Source organism: Gossypium hirsutum, chromosome D03 (assembly GCF_007990345.1).
Source record: "Gossypium hirsutum isolate 1008001.06 chromosome D03, Gossypium_hirsutum_v2.1, whole genome shotgun sequence".
NCBI lineage: Eukaryota > Viridiplantae > Streptophyta > Magnoliopsida > Malvales > Malvaceae > Gossypium > Gossypium hirsutum.
Window position 1 is genome coordinate 9,341,432 of NC_053439.1, and position 17,661 is coordinate 9,359,092.

At 31.9% G+C, this 17,661-nt stretch overlaps 1 protein-coding gene and 1 long non-coding RNA gene across 2 annotated transcripts; one reads left to right on the plus strand and one right to left on the minus strand.

Moving 5' to 3' along the window:
• Positions 1-255: 255 nt before the first annotated feature.
• On the minus strand, positions 256-1,494 carry LOC121215338 (putative disease resistance protein RGA1). Its single transcript, XM_041089725.1, has 2 exons — positions 610-1,494; positions 256-522 (listed from the first exon to the last, which is right to left on the minus strand). The coding sequence occupies exon 1, from the start codon at positions 1,492-1,494 to the stop codon at positions 628-630; it is 867 nt and encodes a 288-aa protein (XP_040945659.1). The 3' UTR covers positions 256-522; positions 610-627.
• A 454-nt stretch (positions 1,495-1,948) lies between these two features.
• LOC121215339 (uncharacterized) lies at positions 1,949-7,105 on the plus strand. Its single transcript, XR_005911156.1, has 2 exons — positions 1,949-2,624; positions 2,741-7,105. It is a non-coding gene; the product is annotated as an uncharacterized lncRNA (long non-coding RNA).
• Positions 7,106-17,661: the final 10,556 nt, after the last annotated feature.

Consider the following 17,661-nt stretch of genomic DNA (forward strand, 5'->3'; position numbering starts at 1 on the left):
ACAAACATTCCTCAACTTATTTTTTTTAAGCTTGAACTAGTTAATTTTTATATTGGGATTTTAACCCTTTTTTTCTAATTAGTTTTTAAATTTGACAATTTTTTCCACATTAAAACCTGGATTGTTTTTGGTCCAACTTTTTTTAAATGTAAATATCAGTGGCTAACTTGAATAAAAGAAAGCTCAAGCGGAATGGTAAAACAATTGTTAAGTTAAGAGATTAACTTAGACAAAAAGAAACTTCAAACCCCAATGTGAAATAAGTTCAACCCTTTCAAGGATATGAACCTTAAATTCAATAGAAAAGCAGCAGCCAAATCTTAAATCCAATTCCAAATATACAAACCGAGTAACAATCAGCAAAAAGGAAATACAGACAGTCTTTAAATAAAACATCAAAGCACAAATAGCTTAATCTATATTACAACCTAACAATAAGGAGACGTTGGAAGCCAACAACACCTCTCCTGCTCAACTTTTGGGATTTGCATCGACAATACTTTGGTATAACCACCAATTCCCCTGCCATTCAATAACAAGGAATTATGAAATCTTCTAAACAATACTAAGTTCACCAACATCTTTCAATAAAAAGAAATCAAGTCTTACAAAGAATGGTGGGGCTGATCAATTATCATTAGCTGAAATTGCATTGCCATCCAAAACAATAAAAGAGGCATGAGCAATGTTGAGCCAATCCATACCGGTTCCTTGTTGGCATCTTTGACTTAAAAGAGGACAATATTCAATCTTCAATTGCTTGAGGCGTTGCATGTTATTTGGCAAACTTAACAGTTGTGGGCAGTGGATGATGGCAAGTTTTTCAAGTGATGTGAGATTGTGCCACTCTACTGAAGTTGTGAGGTTTACACAGTCTGCAATGGTTAGATTCTTTAAGGTGTTTGCGGACCCTCGTAGAAGCCATTGGGGTAAAGCCCCCAGCTTAGGTAAGTTTACAATGCCCAATGATAGAAGGCTGAAACCATCTTCTTCTACTTTTTCTATTTTCTCTTGGAATCCTTGTGTCCTACTCAAATCAAGCTGTTCGCAATCCGTAATAATTAGATATTGTAATGCAGTTAGATTTTCCAAACCAAGTGGCAATGATACCAAGTTTTTGCAAGCAGCAATAACCAGTGTATTCGGGGATGTGAGTTCCTGAATCTCTTGAAACAAATATTTCAGATTGGGACAGCCATAAATAACTAAAAGTTGAAGTGATTTCAAGTGTTGTAAACCATTACCACCAAGATCCTGTTGTTGTGTGGTTAATGATAAAAAATTGAGACTGACCATGTACCTCATATACTTAGGCAGCTCTTCAATTTGGCCACAACCATGAAAATTCAAAGTTTGTAATTTGTACAACTCACAAAGGGAGTTGGGAAGTTTCTTGATGTTGGGACAGTTAGAAAGGTCGAGAAACCTTAAATGCTTCAAATAACCAATCCATTTAGGCAATACTTGGAGAGTAAACTCAGAAAGATCAAGCATTCGCAAACATTAGAACCTTTTTAGACATGTTTCAATGAAGGATTTGTCGAAATCGGGAAGCTTGAGTGAACGCAAATGGCCAAATCTATTAAGGAATTCAGAGGGATTTTGGTTGAAGTTAATAAGCCACATATGTCGAATCCCAAAGGCAGTATTTTCCTCAAAGGAGTTGACTACACAACACTCATTCTTTGACACTGATAATGCAAGATCATGGAAAAGATGATGCATCTTAAAAGTATCAAAAATATATCCCTCATCATAATCTTGAAAGAAAGATCCCGACAACAACTCATTCAAATACTACATACCAATATCATACGGATTTTCATTTTTACTAGGGGATTCAAGAAGACCGTCAGCCATCCAAAATGCGATTAAGTTAAACTCATTAAAGCAATAATCATTTGGATAGAGTGAGCAATAAGCAAAACATTGCTTCAGCTGAGGAGACAGTTGATCACAACTTAATTTCATAATAGAAAATATTTCATTATCTTTCTCCATTAATTTCCACCTTTCACTATCTCTGACAAGTGTCCACTCTTGCTCTGAAGTTTTGAAGAAAAGCAAACTCCTCAATTCCTTCACTACTAGAGGAATCCCTTGGCATTTCTTCATAATTGCTTGCCCAATTTTCACAAGGTTTGGATGTTGTTTCTCTTTCCCTTTCTTGAAAGCAAATTTGAGAAACAAGGATAAAGATTTTTCATAAGGAAAAGCTTTCAAATAGTGGCAGGGGATTGTGCCTGTGATCTCTGCAACTCGGTTACTCCGAGTGGTGACTACAATTCTTCTTCCGCTAGCTCCTCCCGCTAATAAATTTTTGAATTCCACCCACTTTCTGTTATCTTCATTCCAGACATTATCTAAAATCAGCAAATACTTTTTACCATTCAAGCACTCCTGTAATGCCTCCTATAATTGCTCCAAATCCCTACTTCCAAGGTCTCCATCGCCACTATTTCCAGATTTAATGATTTTTACCATTAATCCTTTTAGATCAAAGTCAACGAAAACACACACCCATTGTTTCAACTCAAAGTGAGCATCTACAGTTGCATCATTGAAAACTAGTTTGGTAAGGGCGGTCTTCCCCAGACCTCTGATTCCAACTATGGGAAGGACGGGTATGTCTTCCTTCGCTGCATCATCCTGCGTTAACATCTTTACAATTCTTTTTTTCTCTTCATCTCTGCCAATGACCTCTGATGTTAGCACAAAAAATATTGTTTCCCTGTCCCAGCGCAGGTCATGACTTCGGCCATCATGTTTGTCAACGACATGAAGACTATTTCTCAATACAGTAATCTCATGAAAATTCTGATTGAGTTGCTTAATCTTGTGGGTCATCTTAAATCAAAAAAATAAGTGGGTTTTGTTATGAAACTACTTCAGGATTGAAATATATCAACATTTATTTTAGTTTTTTTAGTAGTTAGTTATTTTGCATGTTGCTTAAGTTTAGGAGAAAGTGGGATGTTGATGTTGATTTTATTTTATTATAAATACTGAATGTTTGCTGAATGAAATTGAATAACCTTCATCCATTTTTTTGGTTTTATGTTTTATTTCCTTTGAATTGTTACAATTGATATCAGAGCTTTATTCTTAAGGGATCTGTATGTGTGTGAGGGTGTTGAGTTATGGATGTTGAAGCAGGTTCTAGTTTTTCTTCAATTTCTCCACCAATGTTTGATGGAGACAACTACCAAGTTTAGGCAGTTCGTGTGGAGGCATATATGGAAGCTTTGGTATTTGGGAAGCAGTGGAAAAAGATTATGACATTCCTGTTCTCCTAGCTAATCCTACTATGGCACAAATAAAATTGTAGTAGAAAAAGAAAATAAAGAAATCCAAGGCAAAAGCTTGTTTGTTTGTTGCAATCTCGTCTACAGTCTTCACTCGGATAATGACTCTGAAGTTATTCTATGAGATATGGAATTATCTCAAGTCAAAATATGAGGGAGATGAAAGAATCTAAGGGATGCGTGTGCTAAACTTGATTCAAGAATTTGAGCTGCAGAAGATGAAGGAAATAGAATCAATTAAAGAGTAATCTGATAGGTTATTGGGTGTTGCAAATCGAATCAGATTACTTGGTTATGAGTTCAAGGACTCAAGAATTGTTGAAAAATTCTTATAACAGTGCCTGAAAAATTTGAGGCATCCATTTCGGCCTTGGAAAATACCAAAGATCTTACTCAAATCACTCTTGTAGAGATTTTCAATGCTTTTCCAACACAAGAGCAGAGAAGAACTATGAGACAAGAAGGTGCTGTTGAAGGAGCCTTGCCATTCAAGCATCACGAAAATGCAAAAAACAATAAGAAGAAATTTGTTAAGAAGAATCAAAATTCTACTTGTGAATCTTCAACTAACAACAAAGCAAGAATCAAATGAAAGCTGACTAGGAAGATGAGGATCAACTGTTTGTGGCTATATACTTTGTGGGCAGTGAGTCAAATGAAAGCTGGTTGATTGACAACAGCTGCACCAACCATATGACTCATGACAAGGAGTTGTTTAAAGATTTGGAGCCAACTAGCATCACCAAAGTTAGAATTAGCAATGGGGATTACATCTCTGTTAAAGGAAAAGGAACAGTTGCAATTGCAAGTTGTACAGGTACAAAACATATACAGGATGTTCTTTTTGTTCCTAAAATTGATCAAAATCTGTTGACTGTGGGGCAGTTTATTAAAAAAGGCTTCAAAGTCATTTTTGAAGATGAATATTGTCTGATTAAGGATGCAGCTAATCAAGATATCTTTAAAGTGAAAATGAAAGGAAAGAGTTTTACACTCAATCCTTTAGAGGAAGAACAATCTGCCTTTATTCTCAAAGAAGATGTCACACAGATTTGGCACAAGAGAGTTGGGCACTATCATCACCAAGGGTTACTACAACTAAGAGAAAAGGGGTTAGCACTTGATGTTCCCAAGTTGAGAGATACAATCTCAAGCTGCAAAGTATGTCGATTTGGAAAACAAAGTAGGAAGTTATTTCCTAAGTCAACCTGGAGAGCTACTTACAAATTGCAGCTCATTCATACTGATGTAGCAGGCCCTCAAAGTACACCTTCTTTAAAAGGTAGTCGTTATTATATTATTTTTATTGATGACTTCACTAGAATGTGCTGGATTTTTTTCTTGATGTTTAAATCAGAAGTTGCTCAAGTTTTTTGGAAGTTCAAAGCAATAGTAGAAAATGAAAATGGCTGTAAAATTCAGAGGATAAGGTCTAACAATGGGAATAAGTATACTTCAGCAAATTTCAACAAGTTTTGTGAAGATTATAGCATAGAGCATTAGCTTACAGCTCCTTATTCTCCTCAACAAAATAGAGTTAGTGAAAGAAGAAATAAGTATATCATGAAAATGTCGAGATTGCATGCTGCATGAGAAGAATTTGCCAAAGAAGTTTTGGGCAAAGGCAGCAAATACTAATATGTTTCTACAGAATAGAATTCCAACAAAGGTAGTGAAGGATTAGACACTATTTCAGACATGGTATGGTTACAAACCATCTTTGAAATTTCTTAAAGTATTTGGTTGCTTGTGTTTTACTCATGTTCCATAAAAAAAACATGATAAATATGATAGAAGAGCCTCACCAGGTATTTTCATTGGTTATAGTACTATTAGCAAGGCCTATAAAATTTTTCAGCCTCAATCTGAAAAAATTGTTATTAATAGGGATGTTCACTTCATGGAGGATGAAGAATGAAGCTGGGATAATGTAGAGAAGAAGGCTGAGACTTTGACAACTCTGAAACTTAATTTTTTTATTCTAGCATTGAAGAAGAGAATGACTAGCAAAATAAAACAATAGATGATGCTTCTATGAGAGGAACAAAGTTGTTCTCAGATATTAATGAAAGATGTAATGTTTCTGTGTGTGAACCTGCTAACTTTGCAGAAGCAAAGAATGATTAAAAGTGGATAGCTGCAATGGAGGAGTTGTCGATGATAGAGAAGAACAACACTTGGATTCTTGTAGATAGACCTCAAGGTAGATATGTGATTGGAGTTAAGTGGGTATTTAGAATCAAGCTTAATGCTGATGGCTCACTCAACAAGCACAAAGCCAGGCTAGTGGTTAAAGGATGTGCTCAAATTTTTTGTGTCGATTATTCTGACACTTTTGCTCATGTTGCTAGATTAGACACAATCAGGTTGCTGCTCACAATAGCTACACAAAAAGGTTGGAAACTATTCCAATTGGATGTCAAATCAACTTTTTTAAATGGTGTCTTACAGGAAGAAATTTATGTTGAGCAGCTCCAAGGATTTGGGAAGAAAGGTGAAGAAAACAAAGTTTATCTTCTCAAGAAGGCCATTTATGGTCTAAAATAAGCTCCAAGATCTTGGTATAGCAAAATTGATGAAAACTTGTTAGAATTGGGATTTGTAAAAAATCTGTCTGAAACAACTTTGTATGTTAAGCACAATGATTCAGACATTCTCATTGTCTCACTGTATGTTGATGACCTACTGGTTACAGGAAACAATATAAGTCATATTCAAAATTTCAAACAGAAGATGATGAAGGTGTTTGAAATGACTGACCTTGGGTTCATGACCTATTTCCTTGGCATGGAGATCAAGCAAGGAGAAGGTGAAGTTTTTATTTACCAGAAAAAGTATGCAAATGAGATATTAAAGAAGTTTCAGATGGAGAAATGTAAGGCAGTCAGCACTCCAATGAATCAGAAAGAGAGGTTGTGCAAAGAAGATGGTACTAACAAAGTTGATGAGGGATATTTCAGGAGATTGATTGGTTGCTTAATATACTCACAGCAACAAGACCTGATATTTTGAATGTTGTAAGTATTTTATCTCAGTTCATGCATTGTGCTAGTGAATTACATCTCAAGGCTGCCAAAAGAGTGATGTGATATGTCAAAGGTACAAGTGATTTTGGTGTCAAGTTCACAAGGAGCATTGAGTTCAAGCTGGTTGGTTCTTCTGACAGTGACTGGGGAGGTCCTATTGATGATATGAGAAGCACTTCATGCTACTATTTTACTTATGGTTCTGGTGTTTTTTCATGGAGCTCAAAGAAGCAAGAAATTGTAGCTCAATCTTCTACTGAAGCAGAGTTTATTACTGCTACAGCTACTGTTAATCAAGCTTTGTGGCTGAGGAAAATTTTACTTGATCTTGATCTGGAGCAGAAGGAAAGCACAAAAATTCTTGTTGACAATCAAACTGCTATTGCTATATCTCATAATTATGTGTTTCATGGGAAGACTAAACACTTTAATATCAAGCTATTCTTTCTCAGGGAAATGCAGAAGCATGGAGTTGTGATTTTTGTCCACTGCAAAATAGAAAATCAAATTGCAGATATTTTAACCAAACCATTACCTGCTAGCAAGTTTGAGCTTATGAGGTCAAGACTTGGCATTTGCAACTCCTAAAGCAAGGATGAGTGTTATGAAACTACTTCAGGATTGAAATATATCCACGTTTATTTTAGTTTTTTTTTAGTAGTTAGTTATTTTGCATGTTTGCTTAAGTTTAGGAGAAAATGGGATGTTGATGTTGATTTTATTTTGTTATAAATGATGAATGTCTGCTAAATGAAATTGAATAACCTTCATCCATTTGTTTGGTTTTATGTTTTATTTCCTTTGAATTGTTACAAGTTTGAGCTTGAAAAGAAATAGTTTACCTTCTTTCTACTACTCTTCTATTTCAGAAGTTGTTTCCTCAATTCTTCAATTACAAATCCATCTACTACATCTTCTGCATCATAATAAGCATCCTTCAAGTCTTGTAGCCAAACCCCCAGCCGATTGTCAGGAGCCTGTTTCTGTTCAGCAGCTAAAACCACAGCTTTCATTGCGTTAAAGTCTTTTTAAGCTTTTCAATGTTACTGTCAACTCCCCAAGCTAGGCTTATTTCTTGATAGGTAATATTGCTTAGTGCAGAAATGAAATTTTCAACAATCCTAGATGCAAAGGAGTTAGCCATGACTGGTTATCAATGGAATTGGGGAAGGAAGAAATTGAATGAAATGAAGACAAATTATGGAAATGTGAACTATTGCTACCAACACTCTTGAAGTAATAATGAAGAGAGATGGATCACAAATAAAATGATAAGGAAACTGTGTGAAAGACTTAACCCAAAGAAAAACCAAGTCAATGACTCAAATCTTGTTTTCTTTTTCTTTTTTTAGGGCTAGTTTGGCAACTTTTTAAATGTATTTTTGAAAAGTAATGTGGAAAACTGTTTTTAAGAAATACTCTTGGAAAGTTTAGTTTAAAATTTGAGTGTTTAGTATCACTGTTAAAAAATGCTTTTGAGAAATAAAATGTTCATTTTAGACATGTTATTATCAAGTAATATTTTAATATATGAAATATAAATTTTAAATTTTTTTAAATAATAAATATTAATTATTTATAAAATTTAATTAGAATATATAAACTATGTTTTAAATATTTAAATATAACCATTAAATATTTGTAATTAGTATTTAAAAAATTTATTTTTAATTAATGATTTTAACACATTTGTAATTAAGCACTAAAGAAAAAAGGGGAAAGTATTATGTTATTGGAGGGGTGAAAATGTAATTAAGCACCAAAAGTGCTTTTGGAACTTTGGAAAGAGGAAAAGCTAACAATTTTAGCTTCTCCTTTTCAGAATTGCTTTTGAAAAGCACTTTTGAAAAGCTAAAAATTTCAGTCAAAAACAACTTGTTTAGCACAGCTTTTCTTCCAAAGGTGTTTTTGAAGCCAGGAGTGCTTTTTTTTAAGCACTACTAACAAGCTCTTAGTATGATTGAGTGTTTTGTATTTTTTTATGAAAGAAAAATAACAGTCATTCAACAATTTGTTAATGTTATTAGAATCTTTCATCTTTATTTGATTAATAGAAGATGCATGAATCCGTTTGATTAATAGGAAATTTATTTGGAAAGTAAATTTTAACTGTTTATATTGGGAATCGGTACGAATCAATTAAACTAATAATTGAACTGATTGAATCAGTTAAAAATCAATTAAATCAAGATTTTAACTTTTTTTTTAATTTTTAATAATTTCTTAACTAAATAAGTAAACTAGTAACTTAACTGGTTTAACTACCGACCTAGTTTGAAAAACATTACATAATTTTTTTTCCTTTCCACTTTTTTATTGAGTGAAAATTGTTTATAAACTAGATTTTATTGCTTGACTACGCCCGGGTTTAAAAATAATTATAATAAAAGTTAATTTTAATCCTATTAAATCACTATTATTTAAACATTATAATTATATTTAAACAATAATGTTGAATTATACAGATGAATTGACATACAATAAAAATAATATATGAGAAAATTAAAACACTATACGACACAACAAATAACATAAAAATGAATATATATGATTAATAGATCACCTCCAATAATGCAGTCCAATACTAAGAAATAAATAATTTAAATAATATGGATTAATTCGCAAGTGGTTTTATCTACATTCAAAAATATAAATAAATTCAAAATTGAATGTGCAAAAGTTATATATTAAGGTACTGATTCTTAAATTATATATTTCTAACTTTTCTAATATTTTATCTTCAGAAAAGAGAGTCATTATCTCTAAAATACTTGTGTGATCAAAACCACAAGATCCAATATATCAATCGATTCAAGTGCACTTTATCATTTAGTTTTGTTCTTAATTTATTCTTAAAGATCTGACATGACATATTTTGATTTGTTAAGTTTTATATCAAATATTGTTTTACGGTTTTAACAAGTGGTATCAAAGTCTAGTCATGTCGAATCATTGAGAATGAATTGATTTTTTTTATTATTTTTAAATTAATTTATTTTTGAGATTTAATGAATTTAATATATGAGTTGGATGTTTTAATTAAACACATGTTAAAAAAAAATTTAATTTATGTCAAAAGTTTTAGGATTTCAATTTTGGTATATTTTCGGTTATTATACATTACTGATTCAATATAAATAAATCAATTGTTGTTGAAATATTTATTATTTTTTGGATAGGTTTCATTAATGAAACCATGGCTATATACATTATCAATATCGATGACGGGTATGGCTTTAAAGGGATTTTGTAAAAAATAAAATAAAATTGGTTGGTTTATTTTGGTTGGATATTTGTGAATATTCGTCACTTCGGTTTATGATAAAACAGTCCCAAATTCTATATGTTTTAACTGTAATATCTGCAGGGGCGTAACTAGTGTTGGTATGTTACACCTAGAGGTGTTCATGGGCCGGGCGGCCCGGCCCGGTCTGACGGTCCGCTCGAAATATGGGAGGGTTCGGGTAAAAATATAGGCCCGAAATATGGGTTTGAGCAAAAAAATGAGGCCCGTTTTCGGGCATGACTTTTTTGGCCCCGAGCCTGGCCCAGCCCGAATATATAATAAAAAATATATTTTTATTTTTTTTAAATTTTAAAATATTTTTAAAATATTTTTAAAATACTTTTTTTAAATTTTTTTTAAAAATTGGTGTTTATTTTTAAAAAAAGGGCCGGGCCGGGCCGGGCTCGAGCCTAAGAATTTTTCCTGGGCCGGGCCTGAACAAAATTTTAGGCCCATATTTTGGGCCTGGCCGGGCCCGGGCATAGTATGCGTGCCAAAAAATTTTATGGGCCCGGCCCGGCCCATGAACACCTTTAGTTACACCCCTTAAAATTGAAAAATTTTTATTAATATTTTTAAAATTTTAAATCAATCAAAGTATTATTACATTTTGGCCCTCTCTTAAAAATGATAAAAATTTGATTTAATCTTTTAAAATTTATAAATGTATAAGCTATTAAAATGGTGAAATTTTATTTATACTTATATTTTTACTATCGTAAAAATCACAATTTAATTTCGATCCCCTAAAAATATTTTCTGACTTCGCCTCCAAACGTATGATTTTGAGGGTTTTTTAGGATGCAACGTGAAAGTACATGTAAATAGAAATGTTTTGAAGTGATTTAACTCAAATAATTTTATATGTATTATGATATTTCTGAAAAATATGTTTTAAATTTAAAATCATAAACTTAAATTTTAAATTTGAATAATTCAAACACTAAATTTGAATTAATTCAAAATCTTGAATTTTCAAATTTAAAAATCATAAACTTGTAAATGATTTTCAAATTTAAAATTTTGCAACCCAAATCCAAATCTAAATTTTAATTCTCTTACTTAAATTTTGTAGGTAAGCTGTTTGGATGATCATATAACTTTTGGATATTTTCTATTTTAATCATACAATTTTTAAAACTTTTAATTTTATTATTAACGTTTGAATCTATAGTCACCCATAGTTAAATATTTAACGGAAAGTGGACGTGGATATTTTATTAGGTTAATAACAACTTTAACTTTTCAATATTTACACATTTTATTAATTTGGTCTTAATTCTAAAAATTGAATAAATTTAGCCTTCAATATTACAAAATTTATTATTTAGTTTTAATTCTAAAACATTTAATAACTTTAGTCTGGAACGTTTACAAAATTTATCAATTTAATTATAATTCTAAAAGTTAAAAAAAGGGAAAAATATTTTTGGATAGAAAATGATAAATATAATTTTAAAAAATCTAAAAATATTTTTAAAAATGCTTTGAAATTTCTCTTCTTCTAAGGTTTATGTAATCATCTTCATTCCTCTGCTTTGAAATTCGTTTAATTTTGTCCCTTTTCTTTTGAAAATCTATGATTTTGATATGTGCTCTTCTTCTAGGGTTTATATTCTCATCATATATCCTACACCCATTTCCCCTTCTTTGAAATTTGTTTAATTTTGGCTTTTTTGTTATATCACAACCCAATTCCGACTCCCTTTTCTTTCCTTTCTTATTTTTTTTCCAAATTGTATAAAGTTTATTAATATAAAATTTATTTTTATAAAAAAATTCATTTTTGGATAAAAATCATTTAAAAGTGAATTTAATTCTAATTGTAAATGTTTAAAAATGCTTTTTATATTTTTTAACTCATTTTTATCCAAAAATGATATTTTTTAAATATTTTTTCTCTTTTCAATTTTTAGATTTAGAATTAAATTGATCAATTTTTTAAAATTAGAACTAAATGATAAATTTTGTAAACATTGAAGGCTAAATTTGTTAAATTTTTAGATTTAAGATCAAATTAATAAAATTTGTAAATATTAAAGGGCTAAATTTGTTATTAGGCCAATAAAAAAGATTCACTCCAGCATCCCATTAAGTATTTAACTGTGTTTGAATAAAATTTAAAATTATAAAAATATTGGTGATGAAATTGAAAATTGTTTAAATTGAGTGACCAAAATGGAACCTACCTGCAAGCTGGGTGACCACCCAGGGAATTTATTCATTTTGTTAACAATACCATAGTGCAGGCCAGAATTAGCCCAAACAAAACAAGTAAAAATGACCTGTCCCGAGTTCTCTGCCCCAACTCAAAATTAGCCGCGTCTCTTTTTATTTTATTTTTTTTTCGCTACTCGAGTCTGTTTTTCTTTTACAAGTTTTATTTTTAATTTTAATTACTAATTGTAAGAATTAAAAATTAATATATTTTTCCGATTGAATCTTATCATCTTATACATTTATATGTAAAGATTTTGTTATTCGATTAAATGAATATCATGTGTGTGTGGATCAGTTGTTATTGTTTTATGGTTATTTTTGTATTAAATTTATTTTAATGATTTGTGAAAATATAGGTGGTTGGAATTTGGTTTTAAGCTTGGGTTTTGATTTTTATAATAGAAATTTTGATTGTGGCTTATTTAAGTATTTAAAAAATTAGTCAAAGATCAAATTTTTTGGTTCTGATGGCAACATTAAGATAATTTTATTTTGGGTTATTTTAGAAACTATAGAGCAATTAGAAATTTTAGTTTTGACCTTTGATTGTTTACATATATTTTAAAACAACTTAATTGGAACAATAAGTTGCCAAAGTGATCTCTATTATTGAAATTATTTTGTTTTAAAATATAAAAGATTGTGTACATGTAACTTAAGCTACGTTAATATTGATCGGCCCAAAGAAAGATTAACATTTAACAAAACTACACGTGTAACTGTGGCAATAAACATGTGACGATTATTTGGTTTTACATGTGAGTAATAAATAGGCCTAAAAGAAGATTTATTGTTCAACATGTTTTTTATTTTCAATGTTTGATTACTACAACAAGATATCACTTACAAGTTAATATTTTTCATTCTACAAACAGGTTGTTACTAAGATGAGCCACCTTGGTAGAACAATGATGCCGAGGGTGTTTACGACACTATTGGTGTATAAGTGTACAGTGTCGCATACACCGATTGCAGACAATATGGTGAAATTATCGAAGGTGGCGAATACGTCGGTGCTGTCATTGGCATTGGCGTGTAATATACTAAGGATAAAGAAGGTGCAAAAAACATACCAACTGAAGGTGTAGAAGCAAGGTTCGGTGGTGCATAATGTGGTGTTTGTGTAAAAAATACGAGGTTAGTGAAAAGACCAGAATAAGTCGAGTCATACTAACCAGGAGGTGCTGCAGCCGTCGATGCCTCTTATAGGGTTGGAGCCAATGATGAGCCCGTCTCAGCGCCTCTTCCAAACCTTGGATTCTTATGTGGTTGTTGTGGCCTCCTCATACGATGTTGCCTACCCATCACCTCCTTCAACAATAGATATAACTTGTTGTGGTGTCTAAACCATGACATGTACTCTGGAGCGATGGCCAATTCCGAAGTGAGAAATGGTTTGCGAATAGGTAAGAAACCGTACCTATACTCCCAAATGTTGATATATTCCTTGTGAAATTTAGGTCAATCTTCGCCGGTTCTCCCCCGCAAGTTGACCTTGTGCAGTGATCTAATGCCATTGGGTGGCGGCAAAATAGTTTGCCTAAACCCCAACTGTCGCATCACTTAATTGAATTTGTGCACATCCACTGTGGCATAAACTATCAATGGGACCTTCACATGCTAGATATTGGGATTGTAATAGCCCGATTTTAGGCCTAGTCGGAACAGTGGTTTCGGGACCACAAATCCGACAAGAAAAAAAATGTAATGGTCTGAATTTTCAGAGGTGTCGGAACGGTGATTTGAGATCACTAAATTCGACAAATGGGTAGAAAATATTATTAATTTAGTAAGTATAAGTTAAATGTGAAGTTAGGAAAATTTTTGAAATAGTGAATAGTGCACTAGAAATAAATATTAAAATAATTAGAATCGAAATGAGGTATCAAGACCTCGGGGATTTTAAACCGAGCCATAAATATTTTTATAAATATTTATGGAGTGCTAAAAAGTTAGTATTAAAGTTTCGTTAAGAAATTTTAAAGTTCCGATAATTAATTGAACAAAAAGGACTAAATTATAACAAATGAAAAATTTTGGGAAATGATTAAATAGCTTAAATGATAAAAGGAAGAAGGCTTAAAAGGCAAATAGACCCAAGGTCTATTTGGGCTGGACGGCAAAGGCATGAAATCAGCAAGAAAGTAAGAAGAATTAAGGACAAAATTGGAATATTGCAAAATTTGCTTAATAAAGTTAGGACCAAAGTGGAATTATCTAGATTTCTCTTCATTTTTCTGAATTCTCATCAGCTAAAACACCATGGAAGGGCTTCTTCAAGCTGGTTCTTCATATTTTTATTACAAGTAAGTTCAATTCTTGACTATTTCTTGAAATTTTTGTATTTTTATGACTTTTACAACTAGGCCCACTTGTTAAATTCATTAGTTTATGTTTTTATGAAAGAAGTTGAAAGTTGATATGAATATGTGCTGGAATTATATGATGATTTATCATGAAATTAGAGCTTTAAATTGTTCATATGCTGATTTTATTGAAAGAATTGAATAGAAAGTGAATGTTTGGGACCTAATAGTAAAAGAGTTTGAAGATAGAGTTATATGTGGAAATTCTGAATTTCAATAGTTGTGTAACAACTTATAATGTCTAGGTAAAGTATTAATTGAGAAAATTAGATTAATTGAGGGGTTAATTGAGAAAGGACCGAATTGTATAAACTATGAAATTTGAGGCAAAATGGAAATCAACATTTTGCACTAAAGCAGTTTTGGACAGCAGCAGTAGTGTAACGTTGAAAAATCAGAAAAAATTGTAGAGATTGAATTAGAGGATGAATAAAATATGAAACTAAATCTTATTAAGTCTAGTTTCTTATAAAAGAAACGGTGTGAACAATGAAATTGTAAATCATGAGATATAATAGATTTTGTGAGACAAGGTCAGAATGAATTCGGGTTCCCCTGTTCTAACTTTGGAAAATCATTAAAAAATTGTACAAAAATGATTATGAGTTATAATTTATATGGTTAGAATCCTTAATGAGTCTATTTTTAGAAGAAACAAACGAAAACATCATCCGAATTCTGTACAATGAGATAATTAATTTTTAGTGAAGAGTGGTCGGAACTGTCAGACAGCGAAACAGGGGAAAATTTAAAGAATAAACTGTACTATTTGGCTAAACCAAAAATTCTGAAAATTTTATGGTATGAAGATATGTGAGTCTAGTTTCAGGTAAAATTAACGGATCTTAATTTGGATCTCTGTAGCTCCAGATAAAAATAATTTAGTGACTCTGACTCGGATAAATAGTTTTGAATATACATGTGAGTGAATAGTGAAATTATAGCTAATGTTGTTTAAGTGTGTTATACACATTAAGGATGTGGAATGGAGAGGAGGAGGAGGAAAATTGGGAAATATATGAATGATTTGTGTATAATTGGTCATATGCTTGATTTTAATTGATAAACGATGAAATAGAAATGATGCTTATATTCGTGCATTATTGGTCATGGTTTAAGCTCATGTGTGAAAATAAAAGTTTCATAGTATGTGTGTATGGTATATTCGGTATATGATTTGGCATGAAATAATGTCATGAATGGTTTATGAATTAACACATGTTGGTAAGCCTGATACATGAATAAATGTTGTGCTCATCCATGCTTATAGTGCTTATGCTATACGTGTATTTGGCTAACATATTTGGTGTATATGCTTAGACTTTGGCCAAGTAGTGGCTAGATTATGCCACGTTAAATTTATAAGTTATGCATTGAAATGGTTTATCGTGTGGTTAGTTCCAAAAAGAGTCATGTTTAAGTACACTAGCTTGCAACTATGGTTGAATGATATGCTTATATCTTGTGTGATGTGCATAGAAACAAGTGTGGAAAGATAATGAAATAGTAAGTTCATATGGCTGAAATTTAATGATTAAATGTTAATTTTCATCAATTATATAATGTACGATGAAATGTATTTATTGTTGAAATGAGAGTAAAATAAAAATGCGAAAATCGAATAAATGATCAAATTAAGCGGAACGTCGGATTTGAGTACTTCTGATCAAGAGATAAAGTGATAAGTGGTAGCTTTAGCTACACTTATCTGATCAAGTGAAAAAGTGATAAGTGCTATACTTATCTGATCAAGTGACAAAGTGATAAGTGTTAGCCTTAGCTACACTTATCTGATCAAGTGAGAAAGTGATAAGTGGTAGCCTTAGCTACACTTATCTAATCAAGTGACAAAGTGATAAGTGGTAGCCTAGCTACACTTATCTGATCAGGGACAAGTGATAAGTGATCTTACGTAAGGCCATAGTTATACTATGGCAAAGTGAAAATGAAGTGCTCAATTTTCCGTAACCGTTCCCTAATTTGATTAAGGATGGTAAGTGACAAATGGACCCAAAAGAATTAAAGTAAATGGATAAGTCGTAGTGTATTTATATTAGGACGATGTTGTTATTCAAGCTAAAGTGATATTTTCATTGCAAAATTGAGAATTTCATAAATGTGTTATTGAATGGTATAATCAATAAACATTGAGTTAAATGGTAAATACGTATTAGTGTTGAACTTGATGTCATTGAATTGTACGTGAATTAAATGGAAATTGCTAGTGATATGATCTAAATCATGAGCATGAAAAATTGCAAATTGAAGGAAATGGAAATGAAGCATTGAATTGCATGACTATGTATCGGGTCTCGTAAATCCTAATTATTATGATTATAACATTTTGAGGATATATTGTGAAAAGTTATAGGAGCATGTTAATTATTTTGAAAGTTTTAATTTAGATGAAATTTTATAACTCGGTTAAATACGTTTACAAGTGCATGTGTTTTGGTAATGCCTCGTACCCTATTCTGGTATTGAATACGGGTAAGGGGTGTTACAGGGATTGACCAAGAATTCAAACAAGATGCATTGTTGAATTCTCGAACTGGAGTATGGCGTCCGTTCAAACTATAGTACAAAAGAATAAAGTTTATTATCTATTTAATATTAATTTTGAAATCCTTAAATGAATATTATATAATTAATTGTTTTTAAAAAAAACTAACATTGACTTCCGATCGTTGATCTAATAGTAGTCGAATATCTTCGAGCTCCTCGAGTAGTCCCACATAACTCGGGTTATAGTTCCACCTATTCAAATAATATGTTTTTTTCAAAAATATAATAATGAAATAATATTATGATAACTATATTATCGAATTAATTTTACCTTATTACAAGTGGGAAAGTATAAGGGTAGTTGGCTCGGGGATGTAAAAATGGTAGCCAAAACATGCCCATGACTGCAGAAGGAGTATGCAACCACCAATTTTAATTTTTTGTGGTTGTATCACCCGGTACATCTCTCAGTACAACGTCACCAACACGGTTGATCCTCAACTGAGTTGGCCCGCTTCTACCAAGTCGACGAATTGTAGCAACCACCTTAAATGTACAAGAGTTCGAGATTTATCAGGTATTAGAACACCTTCGATTAACCTCAGGATGTATGCTCGGGCATGTTGTTCTTTTTCAATGGGACTCAAACTCTCATAGAGATATTGGTTTCATCTCTATCCGGCTACCGAAAAACTTGTCTGGCACATTGCGTAACAGTTGCTCGCAAATGCCACTCCAATCGCCAACAACCACTAATATCGTAATCACTGTTCCATCCACTGGTAAACCGAGTTGTAACTGAACATCCTCAAGTGTGATTGTACACTCATCGCATGAAAGATGGAATGTGTGTGTCTCAGGTCTCCACCTTTCAACCAACATACTGATAAGTGCGGAGTTCAATTTACACCTCCAGCATACGAGATACGTGTAAGAATCTCGAATCTTTCAAA